The 22,979-nt window shown below is 48.1% G+C and overlaps 1 protein-coding gene across 8 annotated transcripts in view; it reads right to left on the bottom strand.

The window, feature by feature from the left end:
* Rap1gap2 (RAP1 GTPase activating protein 2) overlaps positions 1 to 22,979 on the bottom strand; it is a 198,383-nt gene that overhangs the window by 73,788 nt on the left and 101,616 nt on the right. For all 8 annotated transcript variants that reach the window (XR_011373062.1, XM_070027513.1, XM_070027519.1 and 5 more), the window contains one exon: positions 14,581 to 14,665. Coding sequence is in view for 7 of the 8 variants with exons in the window: in XM_070027513.1 (XP_069883614.1) it covers positions 14,581 to 14,665 (85 nt within the window). In the remaining variant the exon portion in view is untranslated. The remainder of the gene's footprint in view (positions 1 to 14,580; positions 14,666 to 22,979) is intronic.

The following is a 22,979-nucleotide window of genomic DNA, read 5'->3' as shown; positions in this document are numbered from 1 at the left end:
AATTTCAACAAGCTGTCCCTGGAGTCCCGGGAACTGGACAATCTAGCCAGCTGAGAGCCCAGCCAGCCCCAGGATCTCTAGAAATCTCCAGGAGTCTCAGCCCTGTGAGATCAGGGTGACTGTCCTCCTGGGCTTAAGGCTGTGACCAGCTCACTCCCTCCACCCTCCCCCACCACACAACAGCTGATGGCCAATTCCCAGAAGAGACCATCTGGGTCTTAGTGCAGAGCCCCCCACGTACATGGAGCGGGGAGAATTACAGATTATCGGTGGGCTGGAAGGCCCTGATGTAGCGTTTGCCAGGCAGTAATATTGAATTGCAAACATGTGTGCCTGTTTACTCTCCCTGGCGGAGCCTCCCAGTAGCCAGGCAACACTATCTGGCGTGGGGGACCAGGAGGGGGACTTTCCATGCCAGGCAGGTCATCCGAGGAGGGTTATCTAAGCACAGCTAGTGTGAGTAGGATGAAGTGCCCCCCTTACCACTCCCTCACTCAGCCCTGATGTCTCTGGATCCGTATTCTGCTCCACAGATGCCCACCCTAACGGGAAGCAGAAGAGGGTGGCCCCAGCCCTTGGAACCAAACTGGTAGGTAGTTGCATTATTAGAACAGATGAATATATAGAAACAGATGACAGGTTATTTGCTGTTTCTCCCACCTGCCAACCTGGGAGCTAGCAGGCTGAAACTGAAGCAAGAAAGGTTCAGGTGAGATCAGAGGAAGATGACAATGTGTACTTGGAGGTAAGGGATAGCCTCTTCTTTCAAGATTGGACAAGTCCCTCTCAAAGCTAGGTGAATAAAGCTGACATATGTCCTTTTTTTTTTTTTTTTTTACTTGTGGTGCCTGAACTCTGGGACTGGGCACTGTCCTTCAGCTCTTCAGCTCAAGGCTAGTGCTCTAACACTGGAGCCATAGCGCCACTTTTGGCTTTTTCTGCTTATGTGGTGCTGAGGAATTGAACCCAGGGCCTCATGCATGCAAGGCAAGCACTCTATCACTGAGCCACCTTCCCAGCCCCCATATGTCCTTTTTTATTACCTTTTTTTTTTCATTACCTTTTATTACCTTTTCTTCATTACCTTCCCACCTGGATGAGAGACTGACAGTCTCCCCACAGAAGGTTATGAAATGAAGGTGATGTCTAAAGTGACAGGAGGGTGATGTGACCTCCTTTTCTCAGCAGGAGAAGTCAGGGACATTTGCCATGGCTCACCCTTCACAGTTGTGCAAGAAGGGTGTGGGGGGGGGGGGGCAGGGAGGGGATAGGGAACACAAGGAACCATATAATCCATCCCAGATCACAGAGGATGGAGACCCACAGAATTCATGGAATCCCACAGAAAGAAGCCCACAGGACTTCTTCTAAGGAGCAGATAAAGACCACCACTTTAGGGGGTGGGAAGGTAGCTTAGTGGTATAGTGCTTTCCTTGCATGATGAGGCCCTGGGTTCGATTCCTCAGCACCACATAAGCAGAAAAAGCCAGAAGTGGCGCTCTGGCTCATGTGGTAAGAGTGCTAGCCTTGAGCTGAAGAACTGAGGGACAGCACCAGGCCCCATGACAGACCAAAAAAAAAAAAAATCACTACTTTACAGATGAGGAACCGTGGTCTGAACAAGGCCCAGTCCCTCCCACTAAACACTGAAAGTGACCTGACCTTGGAGTGGGCTGAATAACAATCCATATGTCCCCCACAAACACATACATATTAGATAATCTTGTCCTGGGTAGGAGGGAGGGAGAGAGGGAGAGTAAGAGAAAAACAAGGGAGGGAGTAACAATGTTCAACAAGAAATGTACTTACAACCTTATGTATGTAACTGTAACCCCTCTGTATATCACCTTGACAATAAAAAAATTTTTTTACAATAAGCTCGTCCTAATCCCCACAACCTATGAATGTGTAAGATTACACAGCACCAGGGACTAAGGTTGCAGTCAGAATCAAGGCCAACAATCAGCTGACCCTGAGATGGGAAAAGTGGCCAAAAACAAAGTAGACCAAACATAACCAAAATCTTCCTCCACTGGACTGAGGTGTGAACTCAAGGCTTCACTCTTGTTCTGCTTTCTTGCTTATAGCCAGTGCTCTACCATTTGATCCATGCCAATAAGCCCAGCTCTTTGCTCATGCCAACTTTGCTGCTTGGCTGGCTTTGAGCTGGGATCCTCCAGTTCTCAGCCTCCTGAGTAGCTAGAATTATATATGTGAGCCACTGGCACCCAGCCCCAGGAGACTTTTTAATTAGGAGTAAGAGGAAGAAGACCAAAAACCAGAGATGGCAGCATGAAAAGGACCTGATACAACATTGCTAGTTTCAAAGGCAGGAGAATGGGGCCAGGAGCCCAGACATGCAGGTGAACTTTCCAGAAGCTGAGAAAGATGAAGAAATCATTTCTTCCCTAGAACACTGGAGGGGAATGCAGTGTGCCAATATTGTGATGTTAGCCCAGTAAGACCCACTTCAGATTTGTGAGCTCCAGAAACATATAGTAATAAATTCATGTTGTCTTAAGATCTGAAGATTGTAGGCATTTGTTAACAGCATCTGTAAGAAACTATCAGCGACCTCTTGATAGGTTCAAGTCCCAACTAACACTTTGGCCTCTGAACTGGTAACCTTCCCTCAGTGCACAAAACTGAATTCACACTACAACATGCATTCCCATTCGGGAGTGAACTCTGACAACTGCCTTGAAGCTCAGAGCCTCTCCTCAAGACACCAGAAACCGACTCTTAACTTCCACTAAGCCCAAGCAGGAAACCCAAACCCATGATCCCAACAAGATGTGGGATTTGCCAGTAGGAGGTGGAGTTTTCCACCCTAGATCAGTCTGGGATAGTTAGTGGCTGGTAAGCCTGGCTTCCTGGCTACTACCTCTGGCACCAGCACCAACCTCAGGTAACTCTAGGCTCTGGATGCCCAGCTCAGCCTTGCTCTCTCGTGACAAGGTTCAGATGCTTGCTGGATCCTCCCCCCAGGTTTTGCAAATCACTTTCCAGCTTCTCCAATCTGATCATGGCTCCTGATTGACTTTCTGCTTTGCTGTTGTAAGGGGTGGGGGTGGGGGGGCTTACTCGGAAGTGCTGGGGCCTAGAAGTTCCTCCCCATGGATCCTAACATCAATTTCTTTGAGAAAATGTCTGAGAGTGCATTGGCTAAGGATTTCCTGACTCTTTCCTTTTTTTTTTTTTTTTTTTTTTTCTTAAGCTTATCTGGATAAGTTTCTCTTAGCTCAACTACTACACAGAGAGAGCAAACCATGCACTGGCTTGCGTCCTTTCCAGAGGGTAGTCCTTACCCCTTGCAGTCATTATGTGATCCAATCACAGAGCTCTCATAGTCCCAGCTCAACCAGAGCCATGAAGCATGAGGTCCGGCCTAAGTCAGCCGCAGCAAGCTGCCTCCTGTCTCCCAGGCGCCATTCGCCCCCTATGCTGCCCACACAAGAGAATAGCCCTCAGGGCACCTGAGTAGCTCCTGAGGCCCATCACAACGCCCACAGTGGGATGAGATCTGACTCAGAATCATCCTAATCCTTATGTCATCTCGGAAATGAGATATTATTCTGGTCACCTCAGAGGACCGGCCACCTGGAGAAGAAAAACTCCAGGAAGAAACATGCAACACCCCTATCTTGCAAATGACTAGAGAGAGCATAGCCCCCACAGTATCAAGATACATCATTAGGCTGGGAATGTGGCTCAGTGGTAGAGTGCTTGCCTTGCATGCATGAGGCCCTGGGTTCGATTCCTCAGCACCACATAAGCAGAAAAAGCTGGGACTGGTGCTGTGGCTCAAGTGTTAGAGCACTAGCCTTGAGCTGAAGACTGAGGGACAGTGCCCACACAGAGTTCAGGCCCCATGACTGACCAAAAAAAAAGATTTTTTATTATTATCATTATTATTATTAGTATTATATGTATATGCACGTGTACGTGCGCACATGCCAATACTACATTTGAGCCACAGCTCCACTTCCAGCTATATGCTGGTTAATTAGAGATAAAAGTCTCATGGACTTTCCTGCCTGGACTGGCTTCAAACGCATAGTCCTCAGACCTCAGCCTCCTGAGTAGCTAGGATTACAGTCCTGAGCCACTGAACCCAGCTTGAAATGAATTGGATTGGTAAAACCAAACCTGTCTGCACATAAAGTCAGCTCAGACCTACAGCTGATAACTCCTCTACTTCCCTCTCATCCCCAACCGCTCCTCTTGATCCATCACTACTAGCCTCCCTCCTCCTCCCTCTATCTTCCTTCCCTCCTTGCCCTCTTTGCCTCTTCCCCTTCCCCTCCCATTTCTTTTTACCCACATTCCCTCAATACAACAGATGATGCCACCCAGCCAGCCATCCACCCCCCCTCCCCAATTCCTGGCTTTCCATGTCAAGCCAGCCAGCCATCATATTAACATCTGACATTTCAGAAACTTCTCGGTCCCACTGCCAAATCAAATCAGCTCAGCCGGTGTAATTTCCTCACAATCTCAATTCACCCCCAGGATGGGCTCAGCTTGATTTGGATGTGTAATGGAGCCTAGGCTCTGGAAGGCTCCCATTATGTAGCTGGAGAGACAAACCTGTTACCCAGCCTCCTGTTCTAAAAGCTGCAGTGCATCTCAAAGGGAGCATACTCTCCTGAGGGCCCATATTCACCATCCCATCTTCCCTCCAAAATCATATTTCAAAGCAGGAAGCTAACCACAGGGTAAAAGAGTTGAAATAACTCATTTCTGAAATTATTTTTACCCTTGCTGGGTGCTGATGGCTCACACCTGTAATCCTAACTATGCAAGAGTCTGAGATCTGAAGATTAAGGTTTGAAGCCAGGCCAGGCAGGAAAGTCCATGGGACTCTTATCTGCAGTTAGCCAGTAAAATCCAGTTAGAACTATGGTTCAAGTGGTGGAGTACTAGCCTTGAGCAGAAAAAGCCAAGTGAGAGTGTGAGGCTCTAAATTCAAGCTCTAGTTTTGGTACAAATATAGATAGATAGATAGATAGATAGATAGATAGATAGATAGATAGATAGATAGATAGATAGATAGATAGACAGACAGACAGACAGACAGATACACACATATACATATATATATATACATATATACATATTTTTCTCTCAAAGGTTGGGAATTTTTTAATAATAATCTTCCTCATCTTTATACAATTGATACAAATTAACATCGTTCATAGAGAAGAAATATCTCTCTAATCCAGCAATTCCTCTGAGCCAGTAGGTGTTTTTTTAATCATCAGCTAAATGCAAAGGAAATCAAATTGGACTCTTCATATTTCAAAGGATCATAAACAGAGTGACTCTATCTGTGTGAAGGAGCCAAGCTATGTGCATGCTTAGCAAACAGTAATAATGGATATTTCTGGCTCACAGGGTCATTAGGGCATCATTAATTTTTAATAATATACTTCTTTGTACTTTAAAATCACTTAAACTTTTTCATAGCAAGCATATATCATTTTATTAATAACGTTTGAAGATTTTTTGTTTACAGGAATAAAAGAAAAGTCATTATATACACACATATATTTATTTATCTTCTCAAAGAAAAACTAGGCTTTTGGATTAATCATGGAGTCCACACTCTGAAAGAATTCAGGGTCTTGAGCTTTTGAAGGAAGATGTTAGTGTGGGCATCTGGGTAGGCATGAATGAGCAGGAATGGAGACTACCCTGGGCTCTAAGATTCCATTCTGAAGCCCCAGGTGGCCCACTCGCTGGTCTACCAATTAAGATAATGGTCCTACCTCCTCCTGGTAAAGCTTCTCAGAGTCTAGGTAGGCAAGCCCCCTGAGGATGTAATGATTGACAGATAGGACCTTGCTCAGGCAGGCAGCACTGACCGAAGGAGGGCAATAAAGAGTCCAATGCATAGCAAATGCCTTCCCAAGCCTGGGCAGCCACTGCATAGTCTCAAACCACTGGGTTTGGGGTCATAAAGGGAGGACTTCACCTACAAGCCACCTACTGCATAAAACTCCAAGTCACTAAAGATTCCATGCAGTCAGTCTTTATCCAACAGACCACCATTATCTCTTGAGGCACACTGCCACTAGTTAGGTAGTCTGTCCTTACTCAAACTGCCAACCTCACCCCACTACTTACCTAATAAATCCCTCTTCACTATCTTCAAAAAAGAAAAGAAAAGCCAAGAGCCAGTAGTTCACATCTGTTATCCCAGGTACTCAGAAGGCTGAGATGTGAGGATGGCAGTTCAAAGCCGGCCCAAATAGGAAAGTCCATGAAACTTATCTCAATTAAACCAGAAAAAAACCCTAAAGTAGTGCTGGGGCTCAAGTGGTAGAACACTAAACGAGCAAAAAAGCTAAGGCTCTGAACTAAGGCACCAAATAAGAAGGAGGAGAAACAGAGCAAGCCACCACCAGACCCCAGTGCCTGGACAACTGTGAGAAATAAATGCCTAATGGTTAAAAATTACCCGGTGTAAGGATTTGTTATAGGAACATATAGGGAATGGAATAGCAAATGTAATTAAGATACATATCTGAAGATGATCTCACTCTCCTGGACCACCCAAGTGGGCTCTACATCCAACAAGTATCCTTATAGAAGAGAGAGATGCATAAAGTAATGACACCCAGAAGGTGAGGCTGTATGAAGATAGCACGGGATCCCCTGGAGACACCAGCCAGTGACTGAAAGAGGCAAGCAAGGATTTCCCCCCACACACACCCCACTCCAGAGCCTCTGTAGGGAGCAAGGCCCCATGGACACCTTCACTGGGCTCTGGAACCGTGGGAGAATACATTTCTGTTGTTTTAAGCTGCCCACCAAGTTTGCAGTCACTCGTTACGGCTGCTATAGAAACCAACACACATGCCAAGGCCTGGAACTCCCATCTCCACAACTCAGCCAAGATCAGGGAGCTTCCAAGGGGCCTGGGGTGGGGGTGGGGGCACAGAGGGAGGGGGTCAACTGGAGGAAAACACATACGGGGTACCTACTGGGGCTCAGAACTGCTTGGGTGACATTCCTTTGGAAACAAATAGAAGCCACTGTCCATTGGGAACGAAGGCCCTAGACAGCCAGGCTTCGATATCTCATAAATGATATTGTGCATGGGGGTGGGGAAAGGAGCTGGGCCTGTCACTGTAGTTATCCTCCAATGGTTTGGCTCACTGACTACGACAACCACTAGTATCCCCATGTACCGCTATCCAATGCCCATATGGTGCCAAGTCCTTTATGAAGCCCTGGTCTGCCCACTTCCTCCTCCCAGCAAATCCTATGGGTGAGCACAGTCCTACAAATGAAGGAGTGGAGTTCTCTGAATATTATTAAACTGCACAAGGTCACACCAATGGTTACTAAAGCCCAGGACCAGGACCTGGGCTCTGAGCCAGGCCTGGCACACTCCATCAGAGGAGGCAGGACTTGGCAGATGCTGTATCACCAGGGTGGGGTGGCTAGTCAGGCTTGCAAAGGCAAGTGGCAGGATCGGGGCTGCAGCATCCTAGGAAGCATTGTCAGGGCGACGCCCTGAACACCAAGCACTCTGTCCAGGGTTTCTGAGAGAGAGGCAGCCCAGGCTGAGACTGGACCAAGTGGAAGAAAAAGCCTGAGGGAGGAGGGCTTGATAATCAAGCACCTCCACCAGTTATCCAGACACCCCAGGTAACAGACCACTCAGGCAGAGAGGGTGGCTGTATCCCCATGTGGCCCCCACCGACTTCCAGTTTCCCATGAGGGGAGCATCTGGCCCAAACAAATCCAGGCTCATTTTAATATTAGATGCAGGCAAAAGGAATTAGGAAGGAAACTACAGATAGAGACCAAGAGATCATGAATGTCTTTGTAACCCTGGACTATCGAAGTCTCTACAGAGTCCAATCTCAGAAACTTAGGGAGGAAGCTGGCCTTCAGTTCTTCCTGGCCTAAGATATCTGTGCAGATCAGGAAGCCGAAGGTGGGAGTCACATCCAGAAAGCTGTGGTCCCAGCCTCTTCTTCTAGACCTAACTTCATTTTGCTAGACCAGATCCTTGGTTTGGGTCTTTAGCACTCCTTTGATCATCCACATTTATCAACCAAGGGTTTGTGTCTGATACACAGGTTCACAAAAAAGCCATTCACATGGAACACAATTTCTGGATCATTCCATGGGTAAGGCTCCTCAACTATGGACACCTAGCTGGGCAGAAACCATTTTGCTGAGGAGAAACTTTTAGCAATGGAAAGACTGTGGTAGACTTGCTTCCAGACTGGCACTGCTACCTTTTGTTTCCTATTTTTTATTATTGTCATTGTGGTGATGTACAGAGTAGTTACAGTTTCATAAGTATATTTCTTTTTGGATAATGTCACCCCCTCCCCTCCCTCTCTCCTAGTTTTTCTCTATCCCTATCCATAAGTTGTATTGTTCATGTTCAACCTAGTGTCTAGTGAGTAGTCATTGCTATCTTAGATACAAACTTTCATCTTTCAGAAACAAAGTTCTCTGGGTTTGTTGCCGGGGGGGGGGGGTTGTTTTTTGTTTGCTTTTATTGTTGTTGTTTTTGTGTGTATGTGCCAGTACTGGGGCTTGAAATCAGGGCCTGGGCACTGATTCTGAGCATTTTTTCCTCAAGGCTTGAACTATACCACTTGAGCCACAGCTCCATTTCCAACCTTTCTTGTGGTCAGTTGGAGATAAGAGAGGTATGGCGCATGTGGTAAGGGCACCAGTCATGAGCCAGAAAGTTGAGCAACAGTGTAAAACCATTAGTTCAAGCCACAGTACTGGCATATACACAAAAAAAATGTTTTTAATTTAAAAAATAAGCACACAGTTAAGCTTTTGTTTGTCAGTGCACACACGGGGGGGGGGGGTAGATCCATTTAGGTAAGAGCAGATATCAAGTGTTCCTAGAGGCTCCATAGCACATGCCCACTCACAGGTGACAGCACCTTATCAAGACCCCTCAAAAAGGTCAGTGTAGAGATCAGAGAGGGCTCTCCCAGGACCACAGAGCCCCAACAGGAATACCAGCTGAGCATCCTTCCATCCAACAGTAGTAGTGGAGCATAAAGATCTCTCCTTGCTAATGTCCTTGACCTCCCTCCTGGCTGGACCCAAGCATCTCTCCCACAAAGGCTTTCCCACAGACTCCATCCATGTCACCTGTTCACATGGCTAGGACATGCCCTGGCTCCTCAGACAGGAAAACTTATTTGCCTTCTGCCATGAGGATACTCCCTAGAGGCGTGTGTATGCATGTGTGTGCACGCGTGCGCGTGTGTGCGCATGTGCACATGTGCACTCACACGTGTGCACACAAGTATTGGGGCATAGACTAATGGCCTCACACTCTTGGCTTTTTTGTTCAAGGCTGGTGCACTACCACTTGACCCATACCTCTACTTCCAGCTCTTTGCTGGCTAATTGGAGATAAGAGTCTCATAGATTTGTCTGCTTTGGCTGGGTTTCAGATTGCAGCCTCCGGAGTAGCTACGCTCATGGGCATAAGCCCCTGGTCCCTGGTTAGAGGGCTTCTCATGTCCACATAAAATTAGCAGCACACTGGCTGGGGAAACCCCACCCTACCTCCATTGCCCTCTTCTAGAAAGAAGGTCTGGCAAAGGGCTGCCTCTGACTTGCACAGAAATGGATGGAGAAGCTGACCTAGCAGCCCAGATATTCATGGGGCTCCACAGACAAGTCTGACAGCTCAAGTCAAGGTCACATCAAATCTCAGCATAGACAACCTCAATGAAAGACCCTGACTCAAGAGGATTCAGAGGGTCATCTGCAACTCCTTCCCTTCTCAGGAACTGAAAAAGTTGTGGTCTACAGTCTCAGGAGTAGGCCCAATCCCACCGACCCGGGTTCCCAGTGGAGCCCCTTCCTCCTCCCCAACCCAACCCATCTCCTGTCTCCACCACACTGAGAAACTACATCTCCCATGTGAGCTTCTCATACACTGGGCCATATGGTTGCTTCTGCTTAGCTAAGGTGCCCTGTCAGCAGCAAGCTCTTTGAGAGGTCAAGGACCCCGGCCTCCACCTGGCCCGGCCCAATTCTGAGGACACAGCTGGCCCTCCTAAATGCCTGATGACCCTGTTGGCATGAAAACCAGATGTATGGAAACTGTGGCCCTGGAAACAGTCAACAGCTATCCTAGGAAGACAGGCCCCAACCACCCTCCCAGCCCACCCTGCCAGTCCACAGTTGGAGCTCGGGCTGGGAACTGGGCTCCCATTCAGCCCATCTGCTCTGTTTCTCTTGTATGCTTTTTCTCAGCACAGGAAGAGGAGGAATAAGAGGAGGAGGAGGAGGAGGAGGAGGAGGAGGAGGAGGAGGAGGAGGAGGAGGAGGAGGAGGAGGAGGAGGAGGAGGAGGAAGAAGAAGATCCAATTGAAAACCATAAACAGCAAAGAGGAGCATGTATGGAATAGTTGCAGTAGGTGACAGGCAGTGGCTGGAGGCATAGTAGTTCTTTCTTCCTGAAGAAGCTACTAGAAGAAGGGTTACCTCTTGATGTGCATGGTGGGATGAGAAAAGCATTCTACCAAAAGTGTTTTAGACTTAGAATTAAGCTTTTTCAGTGGAACTCTAGAAGGAGCACAAACAATTACCTTCCATGGAACAGAGTTTCTCCATTCTGGGACTCCATGCCAATTCATCTATAAATGAAATGGACTGTTCATCCCTGAATTCTGACTACCAAGCTAATTGATCAAAGGAATATTCCACCCTCACCCTACCCTGAGCTTGCCTGGCCAAGGGAAGGTGGGGGGAGCATCTCAGGCCTCAATGTGTAAAAATAACCTGAGAAGATGTTAACAAAGCAGAGGCCTGATCCCTATCTTGAAGATGAGGGAGCCAGGTGTACTGAGATATGAGATATAGGCAAAGCTGGGATTGTGGGGAAGGACAGGAGAGTTGGAGGATCAAGACAAGAGTGAGAACCTCCAATATTGATTGAAGTCTCAATCAATAGTCATTTCCCAAGCCCAGGCTTCTAACCAGGACCTGGAATAGGAAAGATCAGTATGCGGTTGCTATACTACAGGACTCACAGTTGGGGACAAACAGCAGCAAGGTGGTGACACTATTGGGTAAGCACAGCCAAAATGGGACAGGGATGCTCCTCTGTGGGGAGCAGACTGGTATGAAAGTAGGACTGAAATTTAAAATCCTTGAAGAACCAGGTACTTCATGGTGGTTCATGCCAGTAATCCTAGCTTCTGAGGAGCCTAAGATCTGAAGATCACAATTTGAAGTCATCCCAAGCAGGAAAATCCATAAGACTCTTATCTCCAATTAACTGTCAAAATCCAGAAGTAAAGCTCAAGTGATGGAGTGTCAGTCTTGAGCAAAAGAGAAAACCTCAGGAACAACACCTAAGCTCTGAGTTCAAGACCCAGGAGATGACACCCTGACATCAGTACCAACCCCAGAAGGGCTTTGCTCAGGCTGAATCCTCAAAACAAGTTTCATATCCTCTTCTCTCCCCAGCTAACCCCACCCTTCAAGTATGGATGGAAAAGTCAAAGAATGGGAATCTTGGAGCTGAGTTCAAAGATGGTAAGCACACAGCCTTTAGGTCAGGGAATACCTTCTGATTAGGCATGGTTGAGGCTCCCTTGAAGGACACAGACCCACCCTGGGCCTTTTTGAAGCCTCCTCTCTCCCCACCTCCCAGCCTTTGACTGCCACAAAGAACAGATCTCCCTCCCCCCTCTCCCTGCCTCCTCCTCCCTCCTTTCAACACAGCCACACTCAGGTTTCCCCAACCAGGATTCATCCATCCACACTCTCCAACCCTCACCACCTTCCCTCTGCCATGTGCTGTCACCGCCCCACACTTCCCCAGAACTGGTCTCAGCCACATACCAACAGCCAGAAGCTACTCTGCACATTCCACATTATACTTGACCTCTCTACAGCACAGGACACTGTAGCCTGTCCCTCACTGTGAAGGGACTTCCTCCCTGTTGAAGTCCAGCCTCTCCTCCAGAGGCCCCAGCACCAACTTTACCTGGGAAAACCCACTGGAGAAGCCCAGTAACTCATCTTCTCACTCCACCCTCTCCCCGAAGAGCTGACCCATCCCAAACCTTCCATTCCCTTCTCCATGAGAACCACTCCTGGAGCCCAACCTCCTGCCAAGACCTTTCTTCTAAGCCTGACGCCAAATACCCAGCTATTCACTGACAAGCCCATTCCTCCTCTGGCAGGCATGTCCAGCCCAGCACTTAACAACTGTCTCAAGTGATGGCTTCATCACATCCAGTTGCTCTACATCTGGGGTCCATTGTTATCTCCTGAGTCCCTCCTCCAAACCTCTTATCTCCTCAATCTGTCTCCTGAGAAATCTAATGTCAAATTACATCCAAATAAGCCTACTGGATGGAGTCAGGCCTCATCTTCTCCCCCTAGTTCCTGAAGTGGCCTTTAGTTCATCTCCTAATTTCTATTCTGCTCCCTCTCACATATTCTCCACACAACATCCAGGATAACTATTCAAATATCCCATCATCTTAGACAGGTACCAGTTAGCTCATCCCTGTAATCCAGGCTACTCAGGAAGCTAAGATCTGATAATCATGGTTCAAAGATAGCCTGGGCTTAAAAGCTCATGAAACTTATCTCCAATTAACCAGCAGAATGCTGAAAGTAAAGATGTGGCTCAAATGGAAGAGCACTAGCCTTGAGTAAAAGTCTAAGGGAAGGAAGGAAGGAAGGAAGGAAGGAAGGAAGGAAGGAAGGAAGGAAGGAAGGAAGGAAGGAAGGAAGGAAGGAAGGAAGGAAGGAAGAAAGGAAGGAAGGAAGGAAGGAAGGAAGGAAGGAAGGGAGGGAGGGAAGGGAGAGAGAGAAAAAAAGAGGGAAAGAAACAGAATTCACAGGTGGAGCCATGCCTGGCATCTATGCTTGCCATTACAAAGGTCAAATGGTCAAATACCAAACAAATAAATACCTTTTGCCCACGTTAAAATGAGTTATGTTTCTGTCACTTGCAACCAAGTGTCCTGACAAACATAATAACATCAGGTAAGTTCTGAGTGTTGAATGAAATTAAACTAGCCTGTGAGTAACACCACCAAGTAAACTTGGTGACTCCTTCTAGGTTGAGTTCTCCCTACAAACTCCTGCCATCCATGAACACAGAGACAACCTTCCAACATCCAAAGGCTACAACTCAGTATAGCAACCAACCAGCCCAAAAGCTGGGCCTCATACCAATTGTGGACTAGGCTGACTAGGGTGGTCTGGCTCTTAGTGCCTCCCCCCAGTACCCTTACACCCCTCAGTGTAAGCTACATGGCTCTGTGCTGGGGGGCGCACTATGGGATGGTGACAGGAAGACAGACAGTAGTCATCTGCTTCCTATCAGGGTGTCACCTCCACTGGAGTAGGTCAGGGAAGAGAGGGAGCAGTATGGAGCAGCAGGGAAGAGATGCCTAATTATTTCCCAGTGAGTCACTCCAGCACAGAGCCCCAGGACAGAGACAGGAGCTGGCCTACATGTCCCCCAGATGACTAAGGAGGCAGGTGACTTCCTCAGAGCTAGTCTTCACCTGACAAAGCGTGAAGGAGGGAGAGAAGGAGGAGGAGCAATGCACAGCAGCCTAGGCAGGTCATAGCTGAGCCAACAGTCCTCCCTGGGGGCCATCTTGGGCCTGTGTGGTTATCCAGCCAGTGGAACGGAAAGGTAGAAGGAAGTGGAGGTCAGGGGGAAAGACTGCCCCCTTTTTAGAATAGGAAGGGTCCTAGACCTGGGATCCTTGGATAGTCTCCCCAGAGAAGAGGCTTCTGAATGAAGTGCTAATAGACAAGGAGTGCCAGTCCACCCCCAGAGTCTCCAGGGCAATTCTCCCATAGGGACTGGAGGGTCAGGGCCATCCAGGGGCCCAGTCAGAGTGGCCCAGCATGCCAGTGCCACTCAAGTCCTAAGAGATCTTCCCAAAGTCCTTGGCAACCCTCCCTTAAGATACCCAGCTGAGCCAGACACAGGTGACTCTCACCTGTAATCTTATCTACTCAGGAGGCTAAGATTCTGAGGATTATGGTTCAAAGCCAATCCAGGCAGGAAAGTCTGTGAGACTCTTATCTCTAACCACCAAAAAACCAGAAGGAGAGCTGTGGCTCAAATGGTAGAGCACTAGCCTTGAAAAAAAAAAAAGGCTTAGGGATAGCATCTAGGCCCTGAGTTCAATCTCTAGTACCAGCATTAAAAACAACTAAGTTAAATTAAATTAAAATGACACCCAGCTATATTGTCCTCCCCATTTCCTCTAGCCTAAACCCCTTGTTCCTAACCCACACATACACATACTACTTAAGGCCTCACACACACTCCATAAGGCCTCTCTCTAACTACAAGCATCCTGTCAACCCCATCTCAACCCCAGTCTATCTCCTCCCTGCCCCCTGGCACAACACCCCTGAGTCTCAGTCACACTTTCCTCTCTCACTGGTGACCTTAATTAGACACTGTCTCCAGAGGCGTCCAACCTTCTAAAGCCCCACTAGGACAGGAGCGGCTGGGCTGGGAGCCCAAATAACAGCAAGGCCTGGAGCCCTTCCCCTCCCTCCTGTTTCTGAGCCTCTTACCTTCATGGTGGGGGGCGCAGTGAGAGGAGGGGACAGCGGCCGGTCTGGAAGGGTTACATCTGAGCTGTTGGCCAGCTCCTGCTTCCTATGAAAAGACCAAAGAACACAGAAGCAGTCAGCCATGGCCTGTTAGAAGTTTCATGGTGGCCAGGGATGGGTTTAACATGCAATGCAAAAAAAAAAAAAAAAAAAAGGAACAGGGGTAGGAATGCAGCTTCGTGGTAGAGTGCTTGCCTAGCATGTATGAGGCCCTGGGTTCGATTCCTCAGTAGCACATAAACAAAAAATAAACAAAATTAAAAAAAAAAACTAAAGAATAGAATACTGCATTTCTTTACTGGGATGTTAACATCTGAAGTGGTGGTAATGCAAGAATGGACCTGGATCATTAGCATCCCTGAGACCCTGTCACAAATTCACAAGTATGCACCAGAATCCAGGGATAAAACCCCCAAAATGTGTTTTTGCTGGTGTTCTTGTTTTGAGGATTTGGGTTTTTGTGTTTGTACTGGGGCTTGAACACAGGGCCTGGGCATGGTCCTTTAGCTTTTTCACTCAAGGGGGTACTCTACCACTTGAGCCACACCTCCACTTCCAGCTTTTTGCTGGTTAATTGGAAAGAAGAGCTTCACAGACTTTCCTACCTGGGCTGACTTTGAACTGTCATCCTCAGATCCCAGCCTCCTGAGTAGCTAGGATTTCAGGCATGAGCCACTGGTACCCAAGAGAATCTGTTTCAATCAAGCTATTCAAAAGGTACTGAAGCACCCAAAGTCTCAAAGCACCAGTCTAAGAGACACAAGACTGGGGCCCCAGGAGAAAAGGGGAATGTGCGGGACTCATTCTCCCTTGGGCATCTTTGTCCACACAAGCACACAAGCACACAAGCACACACACACACACACACACACACACACACACACACACACACACACACACACACACACACACACACACACACAGAGGCGGCCCTGGCCAGAGAACTGACCTTGGGAGGACAGGGCTGCCTGCTGTGAAAGCTGCAGGTAAAACTTATTTTAGTTCATGTAGACTTAGACCAGAGAGAAGCTGCTAAACAGAATTGTGTCACCATGGCAACGTGATTGCGACAAGTTACACACTCCCCACTTCCCATCTGGCCCTTGCTGGTGACCAGGGAGAACTTGTTTGCTGTCCTATTACCAGGCAGGCTGTTCAGGGTGGGAAAAGCTTTTGGAGCAAGTTGCGCAATAGGGCCAGCTGGATTGCCCGGGGAATCCCCAGGCAAGGAACTCTGCTATTCTGGCTTTGGCTGGGGAAGGCAAGGAGAACAGTACTGATCTAAGAGAACCAAGCTGAGCCATCAAAGCCCCTCACTTCACAAGGGCCCCATCGTGAAGCCGCCAAGAGACCCAGCCTGACACTCAGGTCCCCTGTCAAATGACTAAAGGACACCCCCCACTACCACCTGCTAGAGAATCTTTCTGTACCTCATTTGACTACACCAGCCCAGGTCTTCTTCATGAAGAAGGAAGCCCTCATTCCAGCTTGCCAGAGGGCCCAGCCCTGGCCTCAGGGCCTAGGCACCATCCCAACCTGGCATCTCTACGCCTGCATACCAGGCCAATCTAACACCTCCTGAGGAACCAGGCTGGGCACAGGGCCATGCTACCTTGGCACAGCAACTTGACTGCCCTTACAGAAACCCTTCACTGTCCTCCAAAGCCAAACTAGGAGACTGGTGAACATCTGGCTTGGCACAAGAGCCACATGACTCCCTTAACCTCAGCCCTGGCTATCCAGCCCCTCCACTCCTCCTCCTTTGTCCTTCCTAGACCTTGTGATATGACCTACAGTAGCGGAGGGAGATGAGCTGCTCCTCCTTCCTCCCTTCTAGTCTAGACTAACTGATGCAAAGAGAGAGCAAGAGACAGCGAGAGAGAGAGACAGAAAAAGAGATTGAGGAATGCACCAACTCTGTCTATCTCTCAGCCTCCCCTCTGTGTGTGACCTTAGATTTGACTACTGTGGGGTCTAGCCTGCTACTCTGCCCTCACCAACCTGTGGGCCAGCACAGGCTCTGCCCTTCTGCTACCTGGCCCTCACTCAATCAGCCGCTGCCCCTTCCATTCCCTGTGAACCTAGTCCCTGAAGGCCAGGAGAAGAGAAGGAAGGAGGAAAGGAAGGAAGGAAGGAAGAAAGGAAGGAAGGAAGGAAGGAAGGAAGGAAGGAAGGAAGGAAGGAAGGAAGGAAGGGAGAAAGGGAGAAAGGGAGAAAGGGAGAAAGGGAGGGAGGGAGGGGAGGGAGGGGAGGGAGGGAGGGAAGGAAGGAAGGAAGGAAGGAAGGAAGGAAGGAAGGAAGGAAGGAAGGAAGGGAGGGGGGAAGGAGGGAGGGAGGGAAGGGTGGGAGGGAGGGAAGGGCAGAAGAGAGGAACACTATCCACCCCACCCTCAGTTCCCTAAGGTAAAGATAAAGACAGCTTACTCTGCGGACTGGGGGCCTGGCAGCTAGAAAGAGAAGGAAGGCAAACCCTCATCCAGAGGTCACAGAGCTGCTTTGGGCTTACTGAGACCCTCTAGACAATGCTCCCCAGGAAATGGTTTGTGGATGCCTTGACTGCCAGTAGCCCTGGATCTCCAGAAACACCAAGCCTCATAAAGGCTTTGCTGGAAGGTTGTTGACATGACTGGTCAGGGGACACATCAGCAGTCATGCTGTCTGGTTCTGTCAAATCCTTTGGGATACCACATGTGATCACTGTCCAGTGTCTCTGAGTCCCCAAGCAGAGGGCCCCACCCCACCCCCTGCTAGGCTGAGCCCCTCTGCCCTGCACCCACTCTGTTTCCCCTAGATTGCTGAACAGGCTCCTGGAACAAATCCCTAGAGAGTGGTGACAACCCAAGGCATCTCCCAGTCAGAACATTTCCCAAGTGACTCCCAGGAGCAAGAGTGGACACCCCTGGCCATCAGCATCCTGCTAACTCCAGCGCTGTGTCCAGAACTCCAGAAATAGGATAGGCATAGTATCTGCCTTCAAAGATAGGCCAAGTGCTGGTGGCTCACACTTACAATCTTAGCTACTCAAAAAGCTGAAATCTACCTGAGGATCACAGGGAAGAAAAGTCTGTGAGAGCCTTAGCACCCATTAGGCAGCAAAAAGCCAGAAGTATAACTCCCGTGGTAGAGCACCAGCCTTGAATTAAAAAGCCAAGTGACAACGGAAGGCCCTGAGATCAAATCCCAATACTTTCACACTCTCTCTTTCTCATTTTCTCTCTTTCTCTCTATGTCTCTCTTTCTCTATCTCACACACACACATACACATACACACACACACACATACACACACACACACATCAGAGTACACACAATCTGGGGATATACATAGTTCAAGTGGCACCTATAAGGAGGAAATTGTACCATCATACTCTTGGCTCCAGCCCATTCCTTCTTTAAGAACTAACTGCCTGGGCTGGGAAGATGGCTCAGTGGTAGAGTGCTTGCCTTGAATGCATGAATCCCTGGGTTCGATTCCTCAGTACCACATAAGCAGAAAAAGCCGGAAGTGGCACTATGGCACAAGTGGTAGAGCACTAGCTTTGAGCTGAAGAGCTGAGGGGCAGCACCCAGGCCCAGAATTCAAGCCCCACAACCAACAACAACAACAAAAAAGAACTAACTGTCTGCTATAGATTGAACTGTGTCCTCCAGAAAAACTATACACACATTCTTCAAACAAGATATGCTGTCCTTCTAAATCATAGTAACTGCAAATGGGACTTTATTTGAAAGCAGGATTTTTATTTTATTTTATTTTATTTATTTATTTTTGCAGATAGAGTCAAGATGAGGCCATGAGATAGGCCCATAGCTCTACATGACCAGTGTCCTTAGAAGACAAGGTGCCTGTGTAAAGACACAGACACATGGAAAATGCCAGATGGCAATGCAGGCAGAGGTTTGAGTGACATGCTGCAAGCTGAGCAATGCCAAAGAATGCTGGCCACTGCCACAAGCTATACTAGGCACAGGAGATTCTTTCCCAAAGCCTGCAGAGAGAGGTGGCCCTGCTGGCATCTTGCTGAGCCTTTGGGCTCCAAAATATAGACAATAAATACCCATTGCCTTAAGACACTCAGGTTTGTTTGTTTGTTGTACCGGTAATGGGGCTTGAACTCAGGGCCTGGATGCTGTCCTTAGCTTGTTCACTCAAGGCTATAGCACTCTACCACTTGAGCCACACCTCTACTTCCAGCTTTTTGCTGGTCAATTGTAGTTAAGAGTCTCATGGATTTTTCTGCCCAGGCTGCCTTCAAACAGTGATTCTCAGATCTCAGCCCTCTGAGATGCCAAGATTACAGGCATGAGCCACCAGTGCCAGGCCCAGATTTTACACTTAGTATTAGTGGCCCTAGGAAAGCAATGTAGAGCCCAAGTCCACAATTCCAGCCTTGGCCTTAGTTGAAGGATCAAAAGCAAGGTGAACTTTCTGCTTCTGCCTCACCAGCCCTGGTGTGACCAATCATGTTCAACCTTGTCCTGCCCCAGCCCTCACAACAATGACATTTTCATGTCAGCCACCCCTGCCTCCAGAAAGACAGGCCAAACCCAGCCACCAGCTGGTGCAGAGATAAGATAAGAGTGGGATTGCTGAGTTCAATGCAATTCCAGCCCTTTCTCTCCCCACTCAGGCAAACATCACACAGGGCTAGCTGAAATGATACGATTATATCAAGGGATGACCTTGAATCTGCTATCATCTGTTATAAGCTAAAGGTAAATCATTAGCAGAGGTGACACCTTCCTTGGGGCACAGCGATCGTGCCATGTACCATATTCCTGGGATGGACAATTTCCCCCACTCTTCACGAACCCAGCCAAACACATGCCCTAATGCCTGTGGGAGGGGGGGACCCAAAATGGAGGCAGAAGGGGAGGAGGAAGAATTCCACACTCAGCAGAAAGAGAAGGCTGTGGAGGCAGCTAGATGGGCAGATAATCCGAGGGATCCAGAGACACTGTCCATTCAACCTCCCTGCCACTCCAGAGCCACACGGCACTGAAGTTTCCACTCTGGGATTCTGTCCCTAAGAGCATGAAAGCAAAGCAGCAGAGGGGAGGGCTCATGGTGGTGAGAGAACACCGCAGCTAGCGTTAGCCAAATGCAATCTCAGCAGGAAAGGGTCAAGAGACCTAGAGTAGGAGCCGCTTCACTCAGGCAGAGCTGGGAGGGTGTCTACCACAGCACACAGGACCTCACCTCCACCCTCACTCGGACCCCTGAAACCTCCACAACAGAGCACCTTGTCTCACGCACTACTATGGGGAATGTCCTATCCTAGTAATTAAGAGAAACCTAGGTTCAAGGGTGACTCCGCTGTTTTCTGCAAAGTGTCTCATATCTCCAGGTCTCCGTTTCTTGTCTGCAAAGATGGTAGTCTTACTATGCTGAGAAAGTTCAAGTAGCTGCTGTAGAACAAAACATGAAGTCCTACATGAAGGTAGATGAAGATGGTGGTGGTGGTGATAACCTAGCCTCTAACTAGAAACAAAGAAGCAAAGGTCCAGGACTGTTTAAATGTCTTGGGAAAAACACTGGTGGGCCAGGCACCAGTGGCTCACGCCTGTAATCCTAGCTACTCAGGAGGCTGAGATCTGAGGATCGTGGTGCAAAGCCAGCCCAGGCAGGAAAGTCCGTGGAACTCTTTTTTTTGGGGGGGGGGGAGGCGGGGAGGGTCCGGTCGTGGAGCCTGAACTCTGGGCCTGGGCACTGTCCCTCAGCTCTTCAGCTCAAGGCTAGCGCTCTACCACTTGAGCCACAGCACCACTTCCGGCTTTTTTCTTTTTGCTTATGTGGTGCTGAGGAATCGAACCCAGGGCCTCATGCATGCAAGGCAAGCGCTCTACCACTGAGCCACCTTCCCAGCCTAGTCCGTGGAACTCTTATCTCCAATAAACCACCAGAAAACCAGAAGTGGCGCTGTAGCTCAAGTGGTAGAGTGCTAGCCTTGAGCTGAAGAGCTGAAGGACAACACCCAAGCCCAGAGTTCAAGCCCCACGACCGACCAAAAAAAAAAAAAAAAAACACTGGTGGCTCATGCCTAGCTATTCAGAAGGCTGAGATCTGAGGATCCTGATTGGAAGCCAACTGGGCAGGAAAGTCCATGAGATTCTTATTTCCAATAAACCACCAAAACCTGAATGTGGAAGTGTGTTATAGAGTATCAGCCTCGAGTGGAGAAAGCTACAGGACAGCACCTAGGTTCAAGCTCCAATACCAGTACACACACACACACACACACACACACACACACACACACACACACACACACACATACACACACACGTACACATGCACGCACGCACGTGCACACACACATATATGTGTGTGTGTGTGTATATATATTTTATATATATATATATATATATATATATATATATATATACTCTTTTGAAAATATTTCTGGCATCTCAATTAAGTACCAGTCCTAGCCCTGAGGATCTGTTCTCAGGGTCATAACCACTGGTTAATAATCAACAGCAGGAAAAATACCCACCTAGCAGATGGTTCTGGGGCCAGGTGCAAGGCTTCCCTTGGGCAGAGAGTTCTAGCAAACCTTCCAACTCTCCTTCCTTATATTTCCTATGAACCAGGGTCCCCAGTTCCTCCCACCCCCACAACACAGCTACACTTTCTCTTGTTTTCCAAGTAGCCAAACTAAACGAATACAGAGAGCAAGACACTGTAAGGAGCTTCTCAGAAAAGCAAAGGGCAAGAAAAGAGAAATGATTCACAGTAGCAAAAAGGTGGCAATGACTCAAATGCCAATCAGCCAATGGCTGAATGTATAAACAAAATGTGCTTTTTTTTCCAAACCATAGAATATTATTCAGCCATAAAAAGTAAAGAACATCACAGGGCACCAGTGGCTCATGCCTGTAATCTTAACTACTCAGGAGACTGAAATCTGAAGATCGTGGTTTGAAACCAGCCCAAGCAACAAAGTCCGTGAGACTTTTATCTCCAATTAATCCCCAAAAAGCCAGAAGTACAGCTGTGACTCAAGGGGTAAAGTTAAAAGAGAAAAAAAACTGATGCCCTGAGTTCAAGCCCAGTATCAGCTTTAAAAAAAAAAAAAAAAAGGAATAAAGTCCTTGAAAACATTATGCTAGGGGAAGAACCAGTCACCAAGGGCTGCCTACCCTTCCATTTCTATGAGAAAAATACAGATCAGGCACAGTCATAGATAGGAAGTAGATTTGTAGATGCCGGGGGCCTGAGGAAGGAGCTCAGAAGGAACATCTAATAAGTAGTTTTCCTTTATAAGGTGATTTTAATATATAGCTATATATGGAATTAGATTGTGATGAAAGATGTGCCCCATTTTGTGAATACATTACGGTCTACTGAATTACCTACACTTTCAAAGGATGACTTTTATGGTATGTAAATTATCTCTCAATTTTTGAAAGAGGAACAAGCCAAAAGGGGACTGGATGGACTCCATTTCTGTCAATCTCACAGCCTTATTTCCTCTCCAACTCCTCTTGGTGCCCCTAGGTCCCGAGCAGTGAGCTTGTTCCAGCCTTGAGACAGTGCTGGTAACAGCTCACGACACTGACCGGGGCTTTCATTCTACCCCCACATGCTGGCAGCCACATTTTCCTGTCTCATATCCAACACTCTTAAGGAACCCCCAGCACGGACATTCATTGGGAGAGATTCTCAAAGCTCTAACTTTCCACATTTCCCATCCTCTATAACCAACCAAGCTAGAAACAAATGGTCTAAAAATTAAAGCAAAATCAAAGGCTTCAAAAGAAGTCAGCCGGAGAAACAGCAAAAGAAGCAAAGGTGGTGAATCAGAAATCAAGACTCAGTCCTGCCAACTGGCATCTGCTTTCTCCCCTGAAGAATGGACACGCCAACTTGGACCCCTCCATAGGACTTAGAAAGTGGTGCTTAGCTCCTCAACAGGACTCATGCCTTAGTTCTCATGGTGGCAGAGAATTAGTGGTCTCTGAGAACAACAAGGACAAGTCTGGATAGAGGCTGAGCGTTTGTGCTCAGAAAAATACACCTGGCTATCTACCGAAACCCCAGGTCCAAGCCAGGCCCCAGTGGCTGACACTTCAAGTGGCTGAGGTCTCAGGATGAATTCAAAGCCAGGAGTGACAGAAAAGTCTATGAGACTTTTATCTCCAATTAATCACCAAAAAGCTGGGAGTGGAGCTGTGACAAGTGTTCATACACCAGCCTTGAGCAAAAAAGCTCAGGGACAGTGCCAGGCCCTGAGTTCAAGCCCCAGTAGTAACACACACACACACACACACACACACACACACACACACATGAGCCCTGGTCCAGCAATCATGCTGCCCACAGTGCTGGGGCATCGCCAGGACAGACAGGACAGGCT

The sequence above is a fragment of the Dipodomys merriami genome, unplaced genomic scaffold, assembly GCF_024711535.1.
Source record: "Dipodomys merriami isolate MVZ:Mamm:240054 unplaced genomic scaffold, mDipMer1.0.p SCAF_19, whole genome shotgun sequence".
Classification (NCBI taxonomy): Eukaryota; Metazoa; Chordata; class Mammalia; order Rodentia; family Heteromyidae; genus Dipodomys; species Dipodomys merriami.
The sequence above is the reverse complement of the archived record's forward strand: the minus strand, read 5'-3'. Positions and strand labels throughout refer to the sequence as shown.